Source organism: Syngnathus typhle, linkage group LG3 (genome assembly GCF_033458585.1).
Source record: "Syngnathus typhle isolate RoL2023-S1 ecotype Sweden linkage group LG3, RoL_Styp_1.0, whole genome shotgun sequence".
NCBI lineage: Eukaryota > Metazoa > Chordata > Actinopteri > Syngnathiformes > Syngnathidae > Syngnathus > Syngnathus typhle.
The window spans coordinates 11,661,601-11,685,927 of NC_083740.1; the positions used below are offsets into that span (position 1 = coordinate 11,661,601).

A 24,327-nucleotide genomic window follows, 5' to 3' on the forward strand; every position below is an offset into this window, starting at 1 on the left:
CTCCTACCTTCTTTTGATACAGAAACTGTTGAAGGTCGAGAGCATGTCCTGAGGTCTGATGTGTTGAATCAGTGATCGTTCCAAAGTCTTCATCAAATGCGAAGTTAGCGCAGTTTGCCTGAAGTCATTCAGCTCCGGAGGTCGTGGTTTCTTTGGGACAGGGATGATACACGATGTCTTCCACAGCTGAGGCACCACACCCTTTTTTAGACTCAAGTTGAAGATGCCTTGTAGTGAGTCACCCAGCTCCAGAGCGCAGGCCTTCCGCAGACGAGGAGATACCCCATCTGGACCAACTGCCTTGCTGGGGTGGAGTTTCCTCTGGTGTCTGCTCACTTGAACCACTGACACCCTGGGTGGAAGGGTATCGTCCACCGGTCTGCAGCTGAGTGACAGAGCATGGGCAGATCGGGGAGCGGAAGGGGCTGGCGGGAGAGAGGACGAAGGCGAGCGGGTGTTGTTGAACCTGTTAAAAAAGTCATTCAGCTGCTTCACCCTCTCTACACCGCCACTAATGGCGACATCTTGCTTTAGGCCGCAGCCGGTGATTATCAACTCTGATAGATCAGCTCTGACAAACTAACATGTGCACTGCAATACACTCATCAACATTGACACCAACTGAACATTTTCAAGGTTATGATTTGAGTTCCACATTGAGGGCGATAGCGAGTGTTGACAGCCATGACAAGAAAATTAACGATGTGACGCATCATGAGTTTCTAGACCACAGTAGAGAAAAGACGTCCTGCTACTAATAATGTTCAAGGATATGGACAAAGGTCAATTCACGCATGCACTAAAAAAAAAACCCAACAAAGGGGTGGAACCACATAAAACATCCAATATGAATTAGTTGGACAAAAGTGCTTTATTTAATTTGTAATGGCATCTAACACTGTAAAAATATAGCATTTGTTCTTGAAACAGTTATATATTTCTTAAAACAGTACCATCCAACAGTGCTACTATAACCCAATAGATTATGTGAAAAAGCAGGATTTTAGAAGAAGTAGTCATAACAGTCATTTTTTATTTAAAATGTTTTCAAACATTTTCAACAATTCTTTAGTTCATAACTTAATAAAAAGCTGTTTATTTGAATGAAGTTTTTAATGGAAATGATTATGAGCGTGAATAGTAACAATCTCATCTGTAGTTTTTTTTTTTACTTCTTACCAATTTTTCTTCAAATACTGTTGATACATTTAATCTCAGAACCATGGTAGTTGATGACTTTCTACATTATTATTTTCTAACATTTTCTACCAACAAAGGGAAGCAAATTAGGGCGTCTATACCGTATTTTCCATCTTAAACATTAGTTATCACATTCACTTTGTCACGTGTGTCAAACTCAAGGCCCGGGGGCCAGATACGGCCCACCACATCATTTTATGTGGCCTGCGAGGACCTTTTTTTTTTTTTTTTTTTTAAATATTTGACCAGTTTTTACTCATCTGATTTGAAAACGAGTTATTTGCCGGTTTGTTTTGTCGATTCTACTGTATATAATATGAGGTGCTCATACATTTATTTGGGTTGACAGCCCTCCGAAAGAAGCTATGACTACAATGCGGCCCGCGTAAAAAAATGAGTTTGACACCCCTGCATAATCTAAATTGTGGCGATGAAAAAAGACACCGGATTACTTTAGTTGTTGAGCCCCTGAGTATTTGTGGCTGCTATAAAACAAAATACGTGCAATGTCGTTAATGTTGCTACACCAGTCACATTAACATGGTCAGTATTGAAGTCCAAAGTCTTGAAGTCTGAATTGAGGTTAGTCATGGTGAAAAATTTGTTTGCGAGCAGCAGGTTTGTTTTATGAAAAGTCGTTTTTTTTAATTTTCTTATCCATCACTTTTATTCTATTCAGAATATTTGACCATGAGCATTACCTTGCTCAGCTGCCCTTCTATTTCACATCATTCCATTACATGACTCAAATTCTCAACAGTCACATTACATTGTTGCAGAGCTTTAACACATGCAGAGGGTTCTCCCACACCTGTTACAGAATAAAAGGGTGGATACAAACAATGTATAGCAAGAAGAATTACAACATTAACAGCGTGTAGTCCCCATTCACTGCAGCATAGACGCTTCGATCAGCGAGACATCATTCGGACAAACTCTGAGGAAAGAAAATATTCTTATCAAGGCCATCTTTTATTTGATCTCAAACTGAATTTTAATCCAGTTGCATATTTAAAGAGTAGGACATGTGTACTGTACATTCACTGGCCATGACATTGGCTACACATGCACATTCTAATAAAATATTAAATAAAATATATTAAATAAAATATATTGATAAAATATTATTTTTAAAATATATAAAAAAAATATATATTGATAAAATGTTGTCTGTTCAAAGATAATAGCAAAACACCCAGTATTGATTGATACTGACATGTATTACTTCATATGCTTTGTTTCATTATTTTATAAACAATAATAATGATAAAAAAATAAATATGTGATGCAAGCAGTGGATTATAAATATGTCACTGCTAATACTATCATTTTTGCACAGTGCCTGATTGTTTAGTAAATATAAAAACAAAAAAATGTGTATGTCAAAACTAATTAATTTCAGAAAGAGATGGCACAATATATATATTCTAAGCAGCTATATCTATAGTGGAGGTACATACATACACATACTCACCCTCAAAGTCCACCTGTCCGTCCCCGTTGAGATCAACATCACGCAGGATCTCATCGATCTCGCGGTGGTTTAGTTGTTCTCCCATCAACTTCTTCATGGCTTCTCTCAGCTCCCCAAGGCTGATCTGACCATCTCCATCAGAGTCAAACTGGGAAAAGGGCAAGAACAACAAGGCCAAATGTAAAGGATCCCACAATTAATGCTTTTATATCATAATACTAGACAACTTGTCGAAGCAGCATCTGTAATGCTTACTTCTTTAAAGGCATCTCTCAGCTCTTTGACTCCAATCATGTCTGCAGTCTCAGCCAGCATTTTTGGACCCATCAACTCCACAAAGTCTTCAAAGTCTACTTTTCCGCTACCTGGAGGCCAATAACCACAAAAGGTTAAAAAAAATTACAAAACAGATATTTTTTTTTTTTTACCACAAAGTCACACTTTAACAAGATTCTTTTTTTTTTTTTAATATATTAATTTGTTTGAAACACCCCAAGGGTATATAAGCATTCTTTTGTGTATGGTTTGTTAAACAAGCAGTGTCAACAAAGGCCTGCTCAAATAATATTTCAAATGAAATATGCAATTCTTTTTACTATTATTTTGTTATCACTTGCAAATAATATTTTACCATGTTTCAGTTGATTTATAAAATCATTTGGGGGGGCATCATTCACTTAAATATGAAATCACTAGCATGATGTTTTATCCCCTATGTAATTGTTGTTAGGAAGACTTTTGGATGATTTTTTAAAAATTAGTTTTTTATGTTTTAATGAGCAGTTTTTTGGACTTACAGATCTGCTGGCTGAGCTCTATCAGTTCCATTTCTGTTGGCATGTATCCCATAGTCCTCATGCACTCGCCAAGGTCCTTACAGCTGATAAAGCCATCCTTGTCCTTGTCAAATTCTCTGAATGCCTCACGCAACTCTGTAGGAATAAGTGATTTGATCATAAAAATAATAATTACTATTTTTAGTTTACAGTAGTGTGAAAAAGTGTTTACCCTCTTGTTGATGGCTTGGGTTTTGTGTGAGTGTGTGTACGTGCACGTGTGTATGTGTGTCACACTTCACTGTTCCCCGTCATCAAATAATTTAAATTTAAATAAACACAATATGCAGGTTTTAAATCAAGAGTTTTAATATTAAGGGGCTGGGGGGAATCCGACTCTACTCTGTGTTTACCCACAGCATTTTGATGAGATTCAAGATTGAACTTTAAACAGGCCACTCCAAAACCTCAATTATTATTATTTTTTAAACTTTCCACAAATTGACTTGCTGATATGTTTTCAATCGTTGCTGCGATGCAAACCGAAGTGAATAAATCAAATCACAATTTAAAAGTTGCATTATATCCTTACTTATTTCCATCTTTTACATTTGTTTGCTGAATTCAAATTCTAAAGTGGGGAAAAATTGAATGACTGAATAAGTGAATGAATGAACGAATGAATGAATGAATGAATAAATGGGGAAAGGGCAAATACCTTTTTGTGGCATTATAACTTTCTCTCTCTCTCTCTCTCTCTCTCTCTCTCTCTCTCTCTCTCTCTCTCTCTCTCTCTCTCTTTCTCTCTCTCTCTCTCTCTCTCCCTCTCTCTCTCTCTCTCTCTCTCTCTCTCTCTCTCTCTCTCTCTCTCTCTCTCTCTTAAATATTTATAGAGGATGAAAATCGCTGCCAAATGCTTAAAACCATACATTCATGACTGTTGTGTTGACATGGAAGGTATGTTAAGACAGTACGTAGGGTTAGTGTTTAAAATTTGAAAACAATCACAGAGAAATTGCTCTCCTCCCCCATCTTTTACACATTTTTATTTTCTAATATATTGTTTATTAGGAAATTACTGCAATACTCTCCCAATCAAGCATCTTCACATGGAAGTCACATATCATTCCAGCACTTACTGAGACGCACATAGTTCATAATAGCAATGGGATGTGTCAAGGTGAGGGCAAAGTCAGAAAAGCTCTCCTGTTCTCAATCAATAGATTAGATCAAAAGGAATGACAGGGTAGGCAAAGAAATGCAATAATTTTATGAGAGCAACTATACCTTCCCACGAAAACAAGAGGGAAGCCAAAAGCGGGAAAGCAGATTAAACTATTATACATGAACAACACTGCCAACAAACTCACTGTCCCACCACTGGTACAAAGGCCTAAAGAGAAATGTCTAGTGATTTGTTGACCCCCCAAAACAAGGCTATTTTCTGGCGCGCACACAACAGTATTTTTTTGGGTAAATTACTCAAATACAATTATATAACATTCATCTGGGGGGAAAAATCCTTCAAATTTAATTCTTGTCATTGTTTTGGGGTCCTTAAATATATACGTATATCCTATACACATAGTACATACATACATACATACATACATACATACATACATACATACATACATACATACATACATACATACATACATACGTACATACGTACATACGTACATACGTGCATCCGTGCATACGTGCATACGTGCATACGTGCATACGTGCATACGTGCATACGTGCATACGCGCATACGTGCATTCGTGCATACATACATACATACATACATACATACATACATACATACATACATACATACATACATACATACATACATACATACATACATACATACATACATACATACATACATACATACAAATTCTAAACTTGAGCCCCTGAAATATCTTTATATTAATAATGCAGCCCCTCATTGATATCAATAATTTAACTTGTAAGTTTGTTTGGCGGTATGGCAATACTCAGTAAGTAAGCCTACAAAATATCACTTCGTCACCTTGTTGGGTGTCACAGCCTTGGGTTGGTGTCCAGCAACCGTCAGTAACGCCACCCATCAGGGGCAACCAAAGCGGCATGGAATTCATTGTTGAATGAATTTAATTGTTTTCATGTATTTCTGAGCCCACTACAAATGTTTCTCCTTGTCAGGGGTATGGCTAAAATAGAGCTTTTTGCATGACTCCTGCATCAAGAGGTTCTTGGGACTCCAAAGAAAGAGTCTTTTCAAAAGCTAAAATATGATGCATTTGGTTAAAAGAAATGATCCTTAATGGGCCACTTACTGCGATTTTTATAGGGAAACTAATGATCAAACCTGCCTTACCTAAATTGACAACATGCAAACAATTTCAAAGATTCTAAATGCATAAGAAAATGTACCACAGTGGTGAGGTGACACAAGGATACATCTGTTCACGTTATGTTTTGCAAGCCTAGGGCATCATCAGAAGGAATAATACATGGTTGGATTAGAGGTTGCTGAAGGCCAACACAAGGAGATTACAGCCCTAAATTGTATTAGAAATCACGACAGCTTATCGGTTTTTCATTTTTCTACCCCAAACCTATTTTGTCAGCTGCCGTTTCATTAAATGGACATCAATTCACCTGCACGATGGACACACATCACCATGTATAATTCTTGATTGAATTCTAATACGAATATGAATGTTAACCAAAGGTTTTGGGGTTGTATTTATTTATTTTTATTAGTTTCGTTCTTTGACACTCAATTTTGCTGTTGCTCTTCAAATCAGGCTTATTCTTAACTGCAATAAGGCTACTTTGGCACCATACATACATACATAGTGGGCAACTTTCCCTTTTATGCAATACATTTTCTCAATAAAATGTGTATTGTAATTCCCCCTAAACACTTTTGTTACATAATACTCTGAGTAAATAAAATCAGAAGATATCGTAATGCTTGAAGCGCCGAGGACAGAGTGAAAGAATTGTCCTGCCTTTCCGAGCGAGACAGCGAAACAACTTCTACTACTTCAGTAAATTTATTGTTTAAATATATAAGTACAGGATAGCAAACCAGATCACTGCAATTGCTGAGATTTTGGTTTCAATCGATACCCAGTGCCTGTATTGCCGATACCAATACTGATACCAAGTACTTTTAGGTTTAAAAAAATAATGTGCTTTTTTAAATTGCTTGTCCTATTTATTAATAATAAGAATAGTACTACTACTACTAATAACAATGTTTTGTGGAACTTGAAATTTCGGTTGACTTTTTTACCGTGCCATAATAGTATTCTCAATAGAAATATACCTGGACTGTTGTTTTAAATCGCAATATACAAAGTAGTAAAGATCTGCATATTTTTACTGCCTGCCTCTCTTAAAATCTTTTTGTCCAGACACCGTCCCCTGGCTTATTTTGATTCGATTCAATAAACAAGCCAATGAGTGCAACCTCATTGTCCATTCTGGTTTCCTTTCCACTAGCCTTGTACTGCCAATCAGAGAGAACACAAAAGGAAAAAATCCAAAATGCACTCTGCTTGCAGGTTGTTTACTTGCAGTTAAATTCAAACTATTCTCACTCAGACAGTATATTTTATGTTGTGCCATAATAAAATACTGCTGGTAGATGGAAAAGCTCAAACAAAGCACAAGATGACTTTTAATATAAAATCTCCATCTCTGTAAATATATTCAATCATTTGTCTTCTTAACCGCTCAAGGGTCATCGACGTGCCGGAGCCCATTCCAGCAGTCTTTAAGCGGTAGGGGTGGTATACCCTTAACCGGTCGCCAGCCAATCACAGGGCACAAATAGACAAACAATCATGCACACTCACAATCACACCAACGGACAATTTGGAGAGGTCAATCAGCCTACAATGCATGTTTGTAGGATATAGGAGGAAAGGGTTAGATTTTATAAATCTACGTAATATATAATGATGTGAGATTATATAAGATTTTATTTCAACCTTTTTGTTTAAGAGGGAGTTTGATGACCATCATAACCAGGATGTATTTGTTGCCAATGTTGGCTCCTGAAAAGTTGTGTGTCCTGTGGTTTAGTTGTTTATCTGGTTATGGTATAAGGCAGGGGTGACTGATATAAGGCAGGGGTGTCAAACTCATTTTTGTCACGGGCCGCATTGTACTCATAGTTTCCTTCGGAGGACCATTATGACAACAAACGGATTAATAACTAGCTTGGAATCGGAGACTAGTAAAAACTATTAAAGTATTTTAAAACGATGAATGGTAATAGAAATTACTAGCAATATGTGTAGTTTTTAAAAGTGAAGACAATTTGCAATTTTAGTATTGACACTTGAAGTCGATCCACAATTTGTCTTCACGGGCCACATAAAATGATGTGACGCGCTGTATCGGGCCTCTGGGCTTTGCGTTTGTCATCATGGAATAAGGTCTTCCTGGAAATTTGATATGGGTGCCAAGTGTTGGCAAGACTAAGGCTATTAAACCTTGACAAATTCAAATCTTCTTTCATTAGTTGTTACTCCATATTTCCAGGGTGACCCTTTCCAGTCTTGATGAGCATAAAAGTAGCTCGTTTGGCATTCCAGTCTACCTGAACAGTTAAAATGTCTTTGTTTGACAATAAGCTGTTCTAACTGACCATAAATATAATTTATTCCCTCATGTTCTGACATAGATATGATATGATCAAATTTAAGGGTTTGGCAACAATTTGGATACATATCATCTTGTTATTAAAAGGGCAGCATTCCATCACATATCATGTCATTGTATACCATAAACACTAACCCACTCTGATGTTAGACTTTCTAAACAATGTGCCAGATTTGATGTCCCTCATCAGATGTTCTCCATTACTGGAGCCGTCTGACTTCTGCCAGGCCAATCATATCAAATTTGGATCTTTCCATCTCTTCCAGTTTCCCAGTGGAACGCAGTGTATGGACATTCTATTTACAGATTGTAAATAGTACTAAGTACTAATAATCTGTACTAAGTTTCATTTTGCATTCTCATACCACCCTTCAGCAGGTATGATTACAGGTTACCAATGGCAAGTTTCCTGACCTAACTTAATAGCTAGAATAAGTTAGACGAAATTTGACTTGCCTGTTTTAGAGGTTTGACTGCTACAACACATCTGATTCAATTTGTTATCAAGGTTATACATAGCTTGCTAAGGTTATTTATATTTTTAAAAAATTGGATGAATTGAGGTTAAACCGTTGATACAGTAAATAAATGCATACTGAGGCGCTCTTCTTTTCTGCTGAGCAATTAGTATTGTCCTACTGTTTGAAACCTTTCTTACAAAGAAACTTTGAACCTGGCACATAAACAATGAGTAACATTATGGGAAATCCTAAAGATGGTAAGATATTGCCATGATATTGAATTTAAACCAAGGTGTAAAAAGTCTCCTCTACATTCATGGTTATTGCATGTCCCTGTGGACTATAACTCAGTCAAGCGGCCATAATCTGTGACTTCGCTTCCTTCTTAATGCTTTTTGTCAATTAGTGCTGCGAGCCTGTGATTGAGCTCTACACATTATGATTGCATGACATAAATCGGGGACAAAAATAGTGGGGGATGTTTCAGTCTCTTTTGAGAGTGTGTGCGGTAGTCATACATACGAGCTGGCTCTGTGCGAAGCCCTGTTTGAGGAAAACACACGCAGGCCCCACTATGTTGTGCAACATGTTGCAGTTCTTAACCAGAGCGCAGAGCGGCTCATCGAATTCCGGCTCACTCCCTCTTTCCTCGTCTTCTTCTGTGCCCATCTCACCTGCATCTCTCAGGCCCCCGAGCACGGCTGTTGCCAGCGGGGACCCGCTTCGCTCTACAGGAGAGGACCCCTTAGAATAGAGGGATTCCATTAAAATAGCACCATTGTATCAGCAGTGTAATTTCTACTATACTCACTTTAATGGAGGTAAATGCATTAAAAATATTAAAATTAGTTTGACTCAACATGGCAATTTAATTTGTCGTATATTGTAGTTTATAGTATATGTCTATTTGCACATTTTTGTTTGAATATGTTAACAAAAGTGAGAATGCTGGATAAATCTATGAAGGTTAAGTTTATACTAGAGCATATTGTGCAGCAAAACCAGTCACATGAAACCTTACCTTACTCTTTGTACTGTTTTTTCTAGATGTCTTGTTAATATTTCCCATCATCACCCTCTCCTTTCCTCTTTTTTGTCAACTCAATACTGCTGTGCTCGTACTCAACAGTCAAATTTGAACCGGAAATCCAACAGTGTGCTCCATCCTGCGCATATCATTGAATTTTGCCTCCAAACAGCTCTAAGCAAACTTTCCTCCTGTGTGAACAAGCTACAATCCAAGTTTTTAGGGGTCCTGATAGAGACAATGTATCCGCATAATGCCGTGTCCGATCCTTAGCTCCCAAAGGTTATTAGAGGCTGGTAAAAAGAAATTTCACATGAATATTATAAACAGTTACTGAAGAGTAATAGGTCAGTATTGGAGAGCCTGGTCATGCATACAGAATGAAACAATCCACAATCCCTGATTACATGACTTGGACATTTTCTCTCTCTCTCTCTCTCTCATCACTCTCATTCTCTCTCTCTCTCCTCTCTCTCTCTCTCTCATCTCTCTCTCTTCTCTCTCTCTCACTTCTCTCTCTCTCTCTCTCTCTCTCTCTCTCTCTCCTCTCTCTCTCTTCTCTCTCTCTTCTCCTCTATCTCTCTCTCTCTCTCTCTCTCTCTCTCTCTCTCTCTCTCTCTCTCTCTTCACACACACATTTTATCTATCTGTCACCCCAGCCTACTGGGACTGATCTCTTGAATTTGGACCAACTTAATCTAATCCTCCCCACCTACTTTCCTCTCTCTGCCCCTCGCACATCATGCACAACTCCGCGTGTGCATGTCTATCTATCTGTCTGTCTATCTATCTATCTATCTATCTATCTATCTATCTATCTATCTATCTATCTATCTATCTATCTATCTATCTATCTATCTATCTATCTATCTATCTATCTATCTATCTATCTATCTATCTATCTATCTATCTATCTATCTATCTATCTATCTATCTATCTATCTATCTATCTATCTATCTATCTATCTATCTATCTATCTATCTATCTATCTATCTATCTATCTATCTATCTATCTATCTATCTATCTATCTATCTATCTATCTATCTATCTATCTATCTATCTATCTATCTATCTATCTATCTATCTATCTATCTATCTATCTATCTATCTATCTATCTATCTATCTATCTATCTATCTATCTATAATAAAGCATAGATGTACAGTAAAATGTCCATCCATCCATTTTCTATACCACACCAATATCCTGTTCAAGAAACTGGAACCTATCCGGAATAGATTTGGACAACAAGCAGACTACACCTTCAATTTGTCACAGGGTACATAAAAGAGTGAGAACTAAACCCGCACTGGCTACGCAAAAGTCAAGTGAGTGAACCACTGCATTGTCATTGCTCTGAGAATTAACAAGTGTTGTCACAGTACCAAAATTCTGACTTGGATACTATGACTGCATAAAATATCTCAATAAGATACTAAAATGATACTTGTCTGTAATGACAGATACCAACCATTTTACGGCCATAACCCTGTTTGCCTACCTCGATAATGGAGGCATGGAACATGGTATACTCGCACTCAATGTCCCACGCCTACGCCATGACTTGAGTGAAGTTGTGATGAAGGGGGTTGGTTGAAACTTCTTTTAACAGGGGACTTTGAAAGAAATTCTCAGCAGACCCTCACAATTTGTTTGGTCTGCTGGGTCGACCGGCATCTTCTCCCACCATCAGAGCCAACACATCATCAGGTGGTGATTGAAAAAATACCAATATCGCGATATTCGCCCATATAATATGCATATCGCAAAGATATGCAATAATTTTCTTATAGATTTATATGTCTTTATCTGAATTTGACCAGTCAGACGCAAAGTTTAATGTGCATTGCCCTCCAGCTTGCTTGATTTTCAGCATGATTTTTTCATTCGTTCATTAAAAATGTATTTTCCTAGGGTACATGTTAAATATTGCAATAATATCTAGCGCTACATTCAACAACAATATGTTTTTCCAATATCGTGCTGTCTCTCAATGACCAGTAAGTACGTATATCTTTTTTTGCTTAAGATTGACTTGGAAAATGTTCTAAGGGGAGACATTTTTCTTATGCCATCACTTGGCTCAATTGTAGCTTCTGGTGTTGTTCTTCAAATCACTTGGTCCACTGCCTTTCATATAGGGAAAGTGCCGCTTTTAGGACAACACACCATTCCAACAGCCACTGGCAATTTCTGAGCCAAAGACTATTATTGTTTTCAGAACAGCTTTCAACGTGTTGAATTATCAAATCGCCAACAGAGTGCAGCAGAGCTCCTTTAATTCCACTGTTGGAAAGTGAAAGCTGCACTCAAATGCAATACAGGATGGCCAATGGTAGAGGTCATGGACGAAGAAATGGAGCACAAGACATCAAGATACAGAAAGATTAAAGCCCTTTCATTTTCTCCAACACCCAAGCGTATTTGATTTACAATGATTTCCCCAAACCGTGCTACCTCTCCTTGACCTTGAAATTTGATGCAGGATGTAAATTTAAATTATGTGCAAGGAGAGTGATAAGATGACAAGCAACATGACTTAAATCCACAATGTCTGTTATATAACTGTATGTGCCTTAACAGCTCACTGATCCAGCTGGACAGTCATCAGATTAGCAAACCTAGATGAGATTCCTATGCATTGTACATTTTCACAGACATTCACTTGATGATTCACATTAAAAACTACCCTCCATGTTTTATATATATATAGTATATACATATTCCAAAATGCAGAAAATTATTTAAAAATAAAAGAGTATCCTCTAGGATGTAAGATTAATATCAATTAAAAACATAATTGTTTGAAGAAATGTCAGTGACAAAACGCCAAACAACACTTGGTTGAAAATTAGTAGGTATTTCTTTAACAGCCCAGAGATTAGGTCAGACAATCTTATGCTGGGCCAGTAAGCAACAGGATGAACAGATACCAACATTTCCGCATTATGACCACTAAAACCTGATATGGGCCAGATAACATAATTTAAAAAGTTTTATGGGTTGGTATGCTGTCATGTGTCTACTAACACTACGTATGATAATAATCGTACAGACTACTCCGAGATGTCATAAACAAATCATAGTAGTTAAAACTCTCCTTGTATTCTTTCCATAAAAGTTTCAGTCTATCTATGAAGTATCAATGTCAGCAAAGTGCATTAGAAAAGAGTAATATGCAAATGCTATATAAACCAAGTCAGCTTTGTGATTGAAAATATAAGAAGTAAATCATCTCATTTATTCCTCACAGTTTCCTCCATGAAAGTAGATCGTCTGACATTTGATGTGAGCTAATCGCTCAAATATCTGCTGAGACATTGTGAAGATTTTAATTGGCACGATCAGGCTGCATTAAAACAAGTTCAACTCATTTCAATTTATACAGTTGCATGGTACAGACTCAGATTTTTTTCTGCCCTGATCTTAGTCAAACTTATCCGTCCTCTTATTTTCACTCACCCACTCGTGAAAGGTCGACGATAGCTTTTGCGCCTGTCCAAATTTGGCTTTGAGTTGCAGCATGACCAGGAAGTGTGGTCCACACTCACTGCCATCCACTGGATGATCTGGTTTCTACGTAAACTGGATAATACATATCCATTACAAATGTTGCAGGATAGAACTGTGTGTTCTTGATCTGTACTCATGTTCGAGGACAACTGCTGTTGTGTTAAATGCCACTTTGGTGACAGCGCAGCTGCTGGCCGACTTTCATAAGATGGATAAAGAGGGACATGATGTTAGAATAAAGTTCTCATCATCTTATTGAATATCCTCATTTATTCTGAGATATATATATATATATATATATATAGGTGTACTGTAAAAAAATGCATATAGTGCTGAAACAAACAAACAAACAAACAAACAAACAAACAAACAAACAAACAAACAAACAAACAAACAAACAAACAAACAAACAAACAATCAATCAAACAAACAAACAAACAAACAACTCATGGAAGAACAAATGTAAATGTAACGTAGTAAATCTTAATAAAACAATGTATTTGGTTAAGATCTCTGCCTCTCAGTCAATTTCTGATTTCATGTTCTTTCAGTGTTCATTTGAGTTTTTTTTTTTGCTGAGCCCCTCATTCAAAAATCATGCATAAAAGGTAAGTTAATTTGTCACTAAATGATAAATAGTTGGGAATGTTTGTGTGAATGACTGATCGTCTGTATGTGACTGAATGGCAACCAGTCCGTAGTGTCCCTAACCTATTACCTAAAGTCAGCTATAGGATTGGTTGATCCTGACAAATTAGTGGAATGAATTTAATTGGTTGATGGCCAAATAGATACACTCATCATATTGTGTGTCCAAACTGTGCTCCATGCCTCAAGTTTCTTCCGTCTTATTGTAAGAAAAAAGTGGTGGAAATTGTGCGCATCTGGCTGTTTGTCTTCTCACTCATGGCAGCTCAACTTTAATCCCTGTCCAATCAATCAATCAATCAATCAATCAATCAATCAATCAATCAATCAATCAATCAATCAATCAACCAATCAACCAATCAACCAATCAACCAATCAATCAACCAATCAATCAATCAATTAATCAATCAATCAACCAATCAATCTATCTCTTCTGCCTTTCTTTTTAAATGACATTCATCAATGGCACTTATCCTATAGCCCCCACCACCTTTGTTTTTTTGTTTGTGTCTTTGTAGGAGCTCACTATAGTTTAGTATTGCTTAATGAAGAAAGGTCTTATGTCCATAAACTCCAAAATATTGTTTTAATATTTTGAGATTTATGTGGGCATCAGTATAGATGTCCATCTGAAGTTTGGTGATGATTGATAACAATAATGACTGTCCCATTCACACTATCAGGGGTGGAGAATCCAGGTCCAGAATGTAAAAACACAGTTTGGGTTTAGGCACAGGCGTTTCTACTCAACCTGGAGGTCAACATCCTCGTTTGAGTAGAAGCACCTGTGGCTAAAGACAAACCGTGGCAGGGATTTTACCTTATGGAAAATCACATTTTCGCATACCTTTATGGTCAATAGCTGTATGATGAAATACCGTAATTTTCGGACTATAAGTCGCATTTTTTTTCATAGTTTGGGTGGCTTATACTCAGGAGCGACTTATTTACTACTTTACTTTTTTGGGCATTTTATGGCTGGTGCGACTTATACTCCAGTGCGACTTGTAGTCCGAAAATTACGGTAATACAAATCACAATTATGCTGTATGTGAAAGCCTTTTTGACAATAACCTTAATGTGTGTTTCTTTCCTCCTTGGTTCCTTGGTACCTCCCCAGAACTCACGTCGAACGAAACAATTCTTAACAAAATACTGCCCAGTTTGGAATCCTACCTGTCCAAACACAGAGGCAACAATGGGCCGCAGCTTTCCCTTGTCTTCTTCTTGCAGCCAAAGGTCATCACGGTCTCCCACAGGGGAGGACAGGCTCAAGGTTTTGGCCTTTGGCTTTGGAGGCCTCTTGATACTAGCTGAACTCCAACGCCTCAGAGATTCAATCTTCTTTTTGATGGAACCCTGCCAAGAATGCAATATTCAATTCATAAAGGTGAGTGCGGTGTTCTGCAAGTTTTCCTGTTTGGACAACAGAAAGCATGTATGACATACACGAGCAGTTGTAGATCTCAAACAGTGAGCAGGTTTAAGCAATTTAGGCCTCCAATGATGAATGCAGATTGAGAAAAGATCAATAAGACATTATAAGAGCTGTACATCAACTAACCTTCTTCAACAATTTTCCCTCTGGCACATCCAAGGATGACACGTTCTTCACGTCTGTCATATTTTCTGCCAAACCTGCATGCACAGAGATGCGCGCTCTTTCCTTTTGTCCTCTTTATCTGTTTGTGGAGCGTCTGACACTGGTTCATAATCTAAGGCACATCTCATACTGTGGTTGCTCCTCCTTCCCTCACCCCTGCCTCCCTACTGCTTTATGCATCATATTTCTATTTGCCTGGTAGTATGCCGTGCATCTTTTCTTTAACTTCTTTAACACAAACACGAACTGGCATTATTTGCTTACATGGCAATATGTATGCATATGCGTACATAAAATAAAAAATCACTCAATTGATTTAAAATGAGCACAATGTCAGGGGAGGAGCAGAATTCTTTTTCTTTACCCTTCAGAAATGACATTCTCTGTCTCTCTCTGTCTCTCTCTCTCTCTCTCTTGCAACCAACTCCAGTGGGTACTGCCATGTCCATCTCGCCCAAAGTTTGTACCAGTGATGCAGAACTGGTGATACAGAAAAAGATTAAAACCAGTCCGCCCTAATGTTCTTTATAGTTTAAAAAAAAAATTCAGTTACCTTATTTAAAAAAAAAAAAAGAAAACTACACAAAGTGCTAAAAACCATACTTTCATAAGAATCATTGATATTGCTTTTCACAAATGCATTCCAAAACATATATTTAACAGAATAAAGAACTTGATTTGACATGTTTTGAGTATGACAATGTAGCGATAGTAATCGAAACAGACCATGATTACACACACACATGGACAAAGCATCTGTCCGGTCAAGCTGCTCAACTTGATTTGATTTTACAATTCTAACAATGTGATACACACACAATGCCATATATTTGGTTTGGTAACAGCAACAAGCCTTAAAATATGTCGAATTCAAGTAAAAAGGGGAGTATAGGATTTCTGATGGCCAAAAGAAAATCACAAACATGGAACACAGATTTAATGCTCTACATAGCATCTGTCAACTACAAGCACAGTATTAGTGCATTAAACCCGTTCAAGCAATTCTTCCAATCTCCTGCTACCTTGTCACTCTGACTCTTCTTCTCACATCTTTCGGTTTAGACTTCCACTGTCTTTGTAGGCATACAGTTTGACAGACTGAATGTAAAATCCTATCTGACCAGTTTAAATCATTGATTTTTATTGTGTTAATGCCAAGATCAAGCCATATTTTCTCAGAATTTACTCCTGATAGTCACGTTTGGTTTCATTTCTAAGAACAAGACTCAATTTGCTTCATCCCCTCAAATGCCACACTATTGCTGTACATGCTCAGGGTTTGTTCTGGAGAAGAAAACAATGGAAGAGTAACGTCCTAACTGCCGAGAGATTATCTGTTGAATGCCTGAGATAGAAAGGGAGCTGTGTATGTAGGTCTGATGACTCTTTCCTTTTAATCCCGTTCTGTTTTTGTATTCATGATCTTTTCTCTTTAATATTCCCTTCAAATTACAACTACCTCCATGGTAATCCGACATTGGTTTGACCCACTTTACATCCTGTGTGTGTCTAAATGTGACGGAACCAGACAATTTCGGTGTTGGTTGTGAGACAATCAATCAAAATTAGTGTCTCATACAGTATGATCAAATTTAATCTTCCAGAAAGGTGGTCAAATGTTCAGCACTGCAGATTTATAATGATCCTGGATTAGGGGACCTGAAAAGCATAATCCTACTATAACATGTTTCATGTTAATGAATGGGATGACAGACCGCCCTCTAGTGATTAACAATCATGTTGTCATTCAGAATCTCAGTTGTAGTTGTTTTGCAAGATTACTTTTCAAATGCAAGAAATATATTTTTATCCTTAATTTGGAATTCAATGAAACCCTGCAAAAATGTACCCTCTTAAAAGGAGGCAATCAATTGATCCATTTTTTTACTTTTTTTTTTTCATATGTCACAGTATTTGACAAACCCAATTACAATGACAATGGGGATTAAAAACAGAAGACAATTACTTTCAAATCCTTTTCAGTTTTAATTCAGTTGACTATGCGACAAAGATGACATAATTAATGCTCAAACTGATCAACTTTATGCGTGTGTGTGCGCGTGTTTCCAAATATTCACTTATTTTGAATTTGATACTTTAAACACAATTTGAAATAGCTCAGACAGGTGCACATTTACTACATTTACATCACTTTCCCTGTCAAAACACAAATTGTTTAAGCTTTGTAGGTGGAATCCTTTCCCATTCTTGCTTGATGTACGGCTACAGTTACTCAACAGTCCAGGGTCTCCGCTGATGTACCTTGTAACAGTTACAGTTGTAATGTGTCTCGGTAATGTCATGCTGAAATAAGCAGGGATGTCCCGGGAAAATATATTGCATGGTTGGCAGCATATGTTGCTCCAAAACATGTATCCAGGGTTAGTGATGCTTTCAAATATGTGCAAGTGAAATATACCGTGCTCATAACACATACTGGCCATTGAACTTTGGTCCTGAGGATACAATGTCCATTTTCCAAAACAATGTTAAATGCAAACTCGTCTAACCACAGCATACTTATCCGCTGAGAGTCAGTCTATCACAGATGAGCTCAAGCCCAGATATGCCAATGATGTTTCGAGGCATTGTTGATGCATGGTTTTTGCTTTGCATGGTAGTTTTTATTTACGTGTGAAGAGCAAAAATGATTCAACCGTATTAATATCAGTAAGAATGCAAACTGTTTTTGTAGAGATGTGTCAACTGGGATGACCCTCATTCCTGACCCTCCAGACGACTAAAGCCTTGCACAAATTCAGACATGTTGTTCATCATTGCTTGAGTCGCAATGCTTTATGGACATCACTGAGGCTCTCTTATTTGTTAGTAGTATCCAATTTTGGTGGAAGGCCAGGTAAAGGAGTCCTTGGTGATCGTGAGGTGGTATAGCAGGAACCTCGACTGCATTTTGGCCTCATATGAGCTTGTACACCGAATCTTGAAGACAATCGTTTTCCTCCTCCCTCCTCTACGAGTCCATCAAAGACAGCTCCCAGGCTTTGTCTTATCCTCACGCAAAAGTGCGGGCAGCTAAAGGCGTACAGAATGGGATTCAGCACTGAATTGAAGAAGGCAATGGTTGTGGCGAGATGCAATCCCACCTCCACCACTTTAAGGTTTTCCTGGTAGTATAGGGCTGACACCTCAATCATGCAGAAGATGTGATAGGGAGCCCAGCATAGGGCAAATACTGAAATCACAGCTGTCACCATCTTTGTGAAGCTCTGGGACAGCTGGTTGTGAGGGTTGAGACGAAAAGATGTGCCTGGGGACAAGGGTGGAGGTATCAAGGATGATCGAGGAAAAACAAGTGGCGTTGGAGCTCCCGACGTGGCATTATTGTTTGATCCAATTAACGCCTCATTTAACTTGATGCTCTGTTGCATCCTCTTCTGACTTCTTTTCCTCAGGCTGAGTCCAATTTGGATGTAGCTTCCCGCAATCACCATGAGGGGAATCAGGAATGCCAGCAAAAGTTTGGAGACAGCTGTGGCTGTTTGCCTCACTTCACAGTCTCTTTCAAGTGTGGCTTCCGATGTTTGATGCAGGGCAAAATTATGGTAGCAAAGTTTCCTTTTATCCGCAGTCTCGGTCACTGAGCGAAATAGGAAGTAAGGAAATGTATTAATTGCTGCCCACAGCCAAGCCACCAAACACACCTTCCACGCTTGCGCCACCGATCGATGATTCTGGCACCACACCGGTTTGATTACTAGAAGGCATCGGTCCATTGAAATGGCTGCTAGTAGGAAGGCGGACACAAACATGTTCAAGAAAAAGATGGATGCTTGTATTTTGCAGAGAGCGTTGCCAAGCTCCCAACTGTGGGAGGAGGCCAGGTAGAGAGTGAAGAGTGGAAGTGTCAGTGTGGCCATGAAGTCAGACATGGCCAAATTGAGCACCCAGACGGCGGTCACTGTACGACGCTGGAGACGGAAACCCACCACCCAAAGGATCAGGGCGTTCTCTAAAATGCCAAAACAGGAGAGCAGGCCGTGGAAGCAAACAACAATCCAGTTGGTCTTGGTCTGGTTGTTCAGGGCATGCTCCTGCATGATCTGCAGCAGGGGACAAAAATGTTGCTCCCCCGAGGCATTGGAGGTGATGGTTGTATTGGACATAGGTGCTCTGAAAGAAAGAAGACAGACCGGTCAGAGTTAATGACTATAAAACAAGACTTACATATTTACACATGCTACATTTTGCATACAGTCACTTTTCTATTTGTCCTCGATTACTTTTGGCAGGGTAATGGTACGTTCTAATTCACTGTCCATTGAGCACTGCTATTGTTTGGCAGTATTCATGTGACCATAGTCTTTTATTTGTCTGCTACATTTACCAGGTTAAGGAATCTCACAGTAACAATTCAATCGATAATGGAATAGCAATAGCCATTAGGCTGCATCACATGTGTTTTAGTTGACTAAACTAGTTTACTTTTAGATTAATAAGAAAAAACACATGGAAATAATCCGCCTTTGTAATTATTAATATATTAAAATTAAGGTAATCAGCGCTGGAGGTGTCGCAGTTCTATCGTCTGATTCCGATGCAAGGAGTATGGATTTAAGTCTCATTGATGGTGTGAATGTGAATGATTGCTTGTCATATTTTGCCATGTGCATGTGGGTGGGGAAATCTCACAGTCACTCACATTTCAGGCAGTATAGATTCTCCCATCAACTTACAGTAAGTCTGTCACTTTCTGTCATATCATCTCATCAACGTAAGCACATTTCCTCTTAGTACATGCCAAGAAACTGTGGTAAGTTGCATCATACTGGGAAATCTTAGTCACTCACATTTCAGGCAGTATAGATTCTCCCATCAATTTACAGTAATTCTGTCACTTTCTGTCATATTCTCTCATCAACGTAAGCACATTTCCTCTTAGTACATGCCAGGGGACTGTGGTAAGTTACATCATAATGCACTTGATATTTGCATGTCATTCATTACATTATGCCAAATGCACTAATAGTGCAAAAGAGATGTTAACAGGCCTATAAAATGTATGCAACGACATGGACTGAAAAATATTAAATCTCAAATATTTAATTGGATTGACAGAACAGGTACTGTTAGTCAACTACTAGTGTTTTATCTGTGATTTTCATATCTGCTTCAAACATAGTGCCAGCCAGCATTAAAAGGCAAGCCGGCAGACTTTTTTGAAAGAAAAGAAAGCCCTAAAATGGAGCCAGCTTGTTGAAGCGAAACTAGGACATGGCTCCCATCCGCTAAATTTATGGCTACAGCGTAATGCCACATTTAATGCCATATTTTCCGGACTATATGTCGTTCCAGAGTATAAGTCGCACCAGCCATGAAATGAATAATAAAGAAGAAAAAGACATATATAAGTCGCACCAGAGTTTAAGCCGCATTTTTGGGGGGAATTTATTTGATAAAATTCAACACCAAGAGCACACATGTCATCTTGAAAGGCAATTTAAAATAAAAATAGAATAGAGGCAACAACACGCTGAATAATTGTACAGTATGCTAACATTACATAACACATAAACAACGAACTGAGAATGTGCCTGTTGTAACATATTAAGAGTTATTCAGATAATTGGAGCATAAAAAACATGCTAACAACTTTATCAAACCATCCGCATCACTCCAAATGATTAAATCCAACGGAATCTCGGAAATAGAAGATGCGGTGCTTCCTCTTCTATGTCGCTTGTGTCAGACTCATCGACAGTTGCAGTTACAATTATTCCACAGGCCTAGAGCGCACTCTTGCCGTTCAGTGTAAAAATAACATGTGAAATGATATAATGTGTTAATAATTTCACACATAAGTCGCTCCTGAGTATAAGTCGCACCTCCAGCCAAACTATGAAAAAAAACTGCGACTTATAGTCTGGAAAATACGGTATTTATTATTTGCTCATTTGATTATGTTTTTATACTGCTCTGTCAAAACATGTCCAAATAAAATAACAACAGTTGCTCTGTGGAGCAAAAAAACCCCACTGTGGTCTGCTGATATAGAGATCAGTTTGGAGACCCCCTTATTTTATTGAAGGATTTCCCAACATGCATTTAATCTTAAGCAGGGTATTCTGATTAAATTGCTTTTACCTACACTCACTATTCTGTCCTACTGACATTGGTCCAAATGTAATTTCAAGTTCCTGAAACATGCTATGATTGTTTATTTTGTAAAACATCCTAAATTAAAGCTGACCAGCTCCAGCTCAATTCCATCTCTTCTTTTTTTTTTTAGATTTATGTATGTGGTGTTGTATGAAGGCACCAGAATCAATATCTAGATACTTCTGAGCAGAACTGTGTGAGCTCTCACTGTGTTGCACTGTAATTATTAAAGTTATTGTAGTACAGTGACACATTAACAAAAAATGTGTTCCACAACTTTTCTGTCGCATTAGTATTGAAACAACCACCAGCAGAACAACAACAAGAAGCCATTAGGACCGTGTTTCTGCTCTGATTCAAATGCGTCAAAGCCTGTTTTTGTGTTGACGAACCACATACCTGGCTTGGTATGTCGTTGCTCTGTTTAGATGAACAATACTCTTTGGAAATGCTAAACAATGCTGCACTAGCAACTCACTTTAATCTTCACCTTTTATGGCTTTTTGTTTTTTAAATCACTTTTTTCACTCTGTTAACAAAAAAGTAATGGAAGTCAACGCGATGTTATGCATAGGAGCAATTGTGAATGACTCACGTGTGGCACATTGGCTGTGAAGTCCAACTGCAGGATTTTTTTTATTTAAATTTTTTTGGAGAGGGTTACAGAAGCAATGATCCTTTTGTCTACTCTAATGAGTGATAGGGAAAAGTAGTCGGTAAAGAAAATAACTTGCCTGGCACGGTTTCTACCTTTGTGTTGCATCAATGAAATGCCACTTGCAGGAATCACCAGCTGTAAAAAAAAAAAGATTCCATTGTTGACCAATGTTCCGGGGGGAAATTTTATGCAGTTATTGGATTAATTAGTGAGTTTATAATGGCATGCTCATCCAATCACGATATTCAGAGCTGTACTGTCTACCTTACCCAATGTTCAAAATTGTCATAGCAATCACAGATTTAGTGTCTGCCTTGAAATTAGACATAATATATTTAGTTACGATAGGTTCGTTGAATTCTTATAGACATGATTAGCCACGCACAGAATCTCATTATTAAATGTTATGATCACATTAAATCAGCCGAAAGCAACTGCCTTGTTGCTTTTGGACCTTTGGAAAAATGTCTATGTGGTAAACTAAGCTAAGATCTAGATAAAATATGTAAATACAAATATAGAATAAACATATAGAATTTAAACAGTATATATTTTATAAAGGTATCTAAATATTGCCTCAGAGAAACTTTAATGGCCTTATTTTCATGCCCAGTGCAAGCCAGTTGTGAGTTATGGCCAACATTTGCACAGTGGCAGGCTCCACAAAGTTTTGATATTTTTGTAGACCCATGCAAGTAAGTGCAATTTGGTACAAAAAAGGCATTTTACACCGCTGTCGGCGTGATCATAGAGGTTTGCTGTTTTCTGAGCTTTTCTTATAGTGCTTGCCATGCTAGAAATAGAAATGGATCCCTCCAATGATTCAGAAAGTTCACTGTTATCCTATTTTTTTAATAAAATACAATCACATCCACCAAACATGTCCACACAACTCTGCCCGTGCCCTGATAAAATTCACCCAAAAAGTGTTTGAACACCTGTTTGAAACTGAAATATGATTCTTGCAGATGTTAAGAACTAAACTACAAAATAAGTGCACCGAGGCTTGTGTCAGCATGAAAATCAGGATACCCCGGTTTTACGCTCAAGCGCACGTAATCTGGATATGGAGGCCTAAATGTTCAGGACATAACATTTAATTTAAAACAAAGTTTAAAATACATCACCTTAATTTTAGTTTAGCTTCATCAGACTACACATATGTTCATAATAATATCCATTTCACTCAAATAAAGGCCTTGAATTCCTTTGAATAGAAATTAAAATACCATTAAGTGATGGAGGTGACTTCACAGCTACATACCACAATTTGAGAGACCAAATGCATTTAGTAGTTTATCATACTCACCTAGACTTTATATCTGAGGGAGGCATCTATTTGTTTCCTTCCTACTTACTATCACAAGTGCATATCTCATCCTGTTCTGTCACTCCACCCTGCACACAAAGAACAAAACCTTGCTTGCCCCTCCCTAAATGCAGATGGGGGAAGGTTTTAAAATAAGACAGAGTGTAACTTAACACAAATGCCTATTTGCTCTATAACTTTATTAAATTCCATAAAACTGCAAGGATTTGGACACAGATAAAAATGTGATACCTGCAGTTGCATTGTCAATACTGGCACATGTTTCTCTGCTGCTACCTAGTGGCATACCTAATATAAAGCTATCCACATATACTCATTTTCCGCGGTTTATCTTGTTGAGGGTGGTGGCCAGTGGAGTCTATCTCAACAGACTTCAGGCCAAATAACTACACACTCAGTTGGTCCCGAGTCAATAACAGGGCACCACAAAATAAATTCTTGGGATATTTGATTGTGTCAAAAATAATGACTGGGGACTTGACAGGCTTGACATAAGCAATTATTGACTTTACCAATATAGTTTAGACGGGTGAAGTGACTTATGACTTCACAAACGTTCTTCTTGATGGACAAACAAAATCCTGCCCAATCAAAATCTTGTTGAAAGTTGTCACAGACATGAGAAGACAAATGGCAACTAATACCTTTCCACTTACTGCACTTTAGCATCCCTGTACAAATCAAATATTTTATTTTTATCAATACTGTGAAATAAGTCCAACATTGCATTGTTGTCAGTATTTTTTTAAATTTGTGTTTAAAAAGTGTGTGTAGTGTGCACGACGTTTAAATGGTCAGAATAGAATACAGAAAAGAATACAAACAGTGCACGATGACGACGTAGCCTTTGAGATTATGCTTAACAGTC

The 24,327-nt window shown here is 37.8% G+C and overlaps 2 protein-coding genes across 6 annotated transcripts; both read right to left on the reverse strand.

Moving 5' to 3' along the window:
- Positions 1-852: 852 nt before the first annotated feature.
- On the reverse strand, positions 853-15,476 carry cabp2a (calcium binding protein 2a). Its single transcript, XM_061273835.1, has 7 exons — positions 15,316-15,476; positions 14,928-15,110; positions 9,053-9,306; positions 3,472-3,746; positions 2,930-3,039; positions 2,675-2,822; positions 853-2,137 (listed from the first exon to the last, which is right to left on the reverse strand). The coding sequence occupies exons 1-7, from the start codon at positions 15,373-15,375 to the stop codon at positions 2,112-2,114; spliced, it is 1,056 nt and encodes a 351-aa protein (XP_061129819.1). The 5' UTR covers positions 15,376-15,476; the 3' UTR covers positions 853-2,111.
- A 1,840-nt stretch (positions 15,477-17,316) lies between these two features.
- LOC133151683 (prostaglandin D2 receptor 2) lies at positions 17,317-23,570 on the reverse strand. Of its 5 annotated transcripts, none has more exons than XM_061274921.1 (3): positions 23,439-23,558; positions 22,206-22,264; positions 17,317-19,485 (listed from the first exon to the last, which is right to left on the reverse strand). In XM_061274921.1, the coding sequence occupies exons 2-3, from the start codon at positions 22,232-22,234 to the stop codon at positions 18,174-18,176; spliced, it is 1,341 nt and encodes a 446-aa protein (XP_061130905.1). In that variant the 5' UTR covers positions 22,235-22,264; positions 23,439-23,558; the 3' UTR covers positions 17,317-18,173. The 5 variants fall into 5 exon arrangements, with proteins under 5 accessions (XP_061130905.1, XP_061130908.1, XP_061130904.1 ...); XM_061274924.1 differs by having other exon boundaries at positions 22,222-22,264; positions 23,439-23,541; XM_061274920.1 differs by lacking the exon at positions 23,439-23,558 and adding an exon at positions 23,394-23,434.
- Between the last annotated feature and the right edge of the window lie 757 nt (positions 23,571-24,327).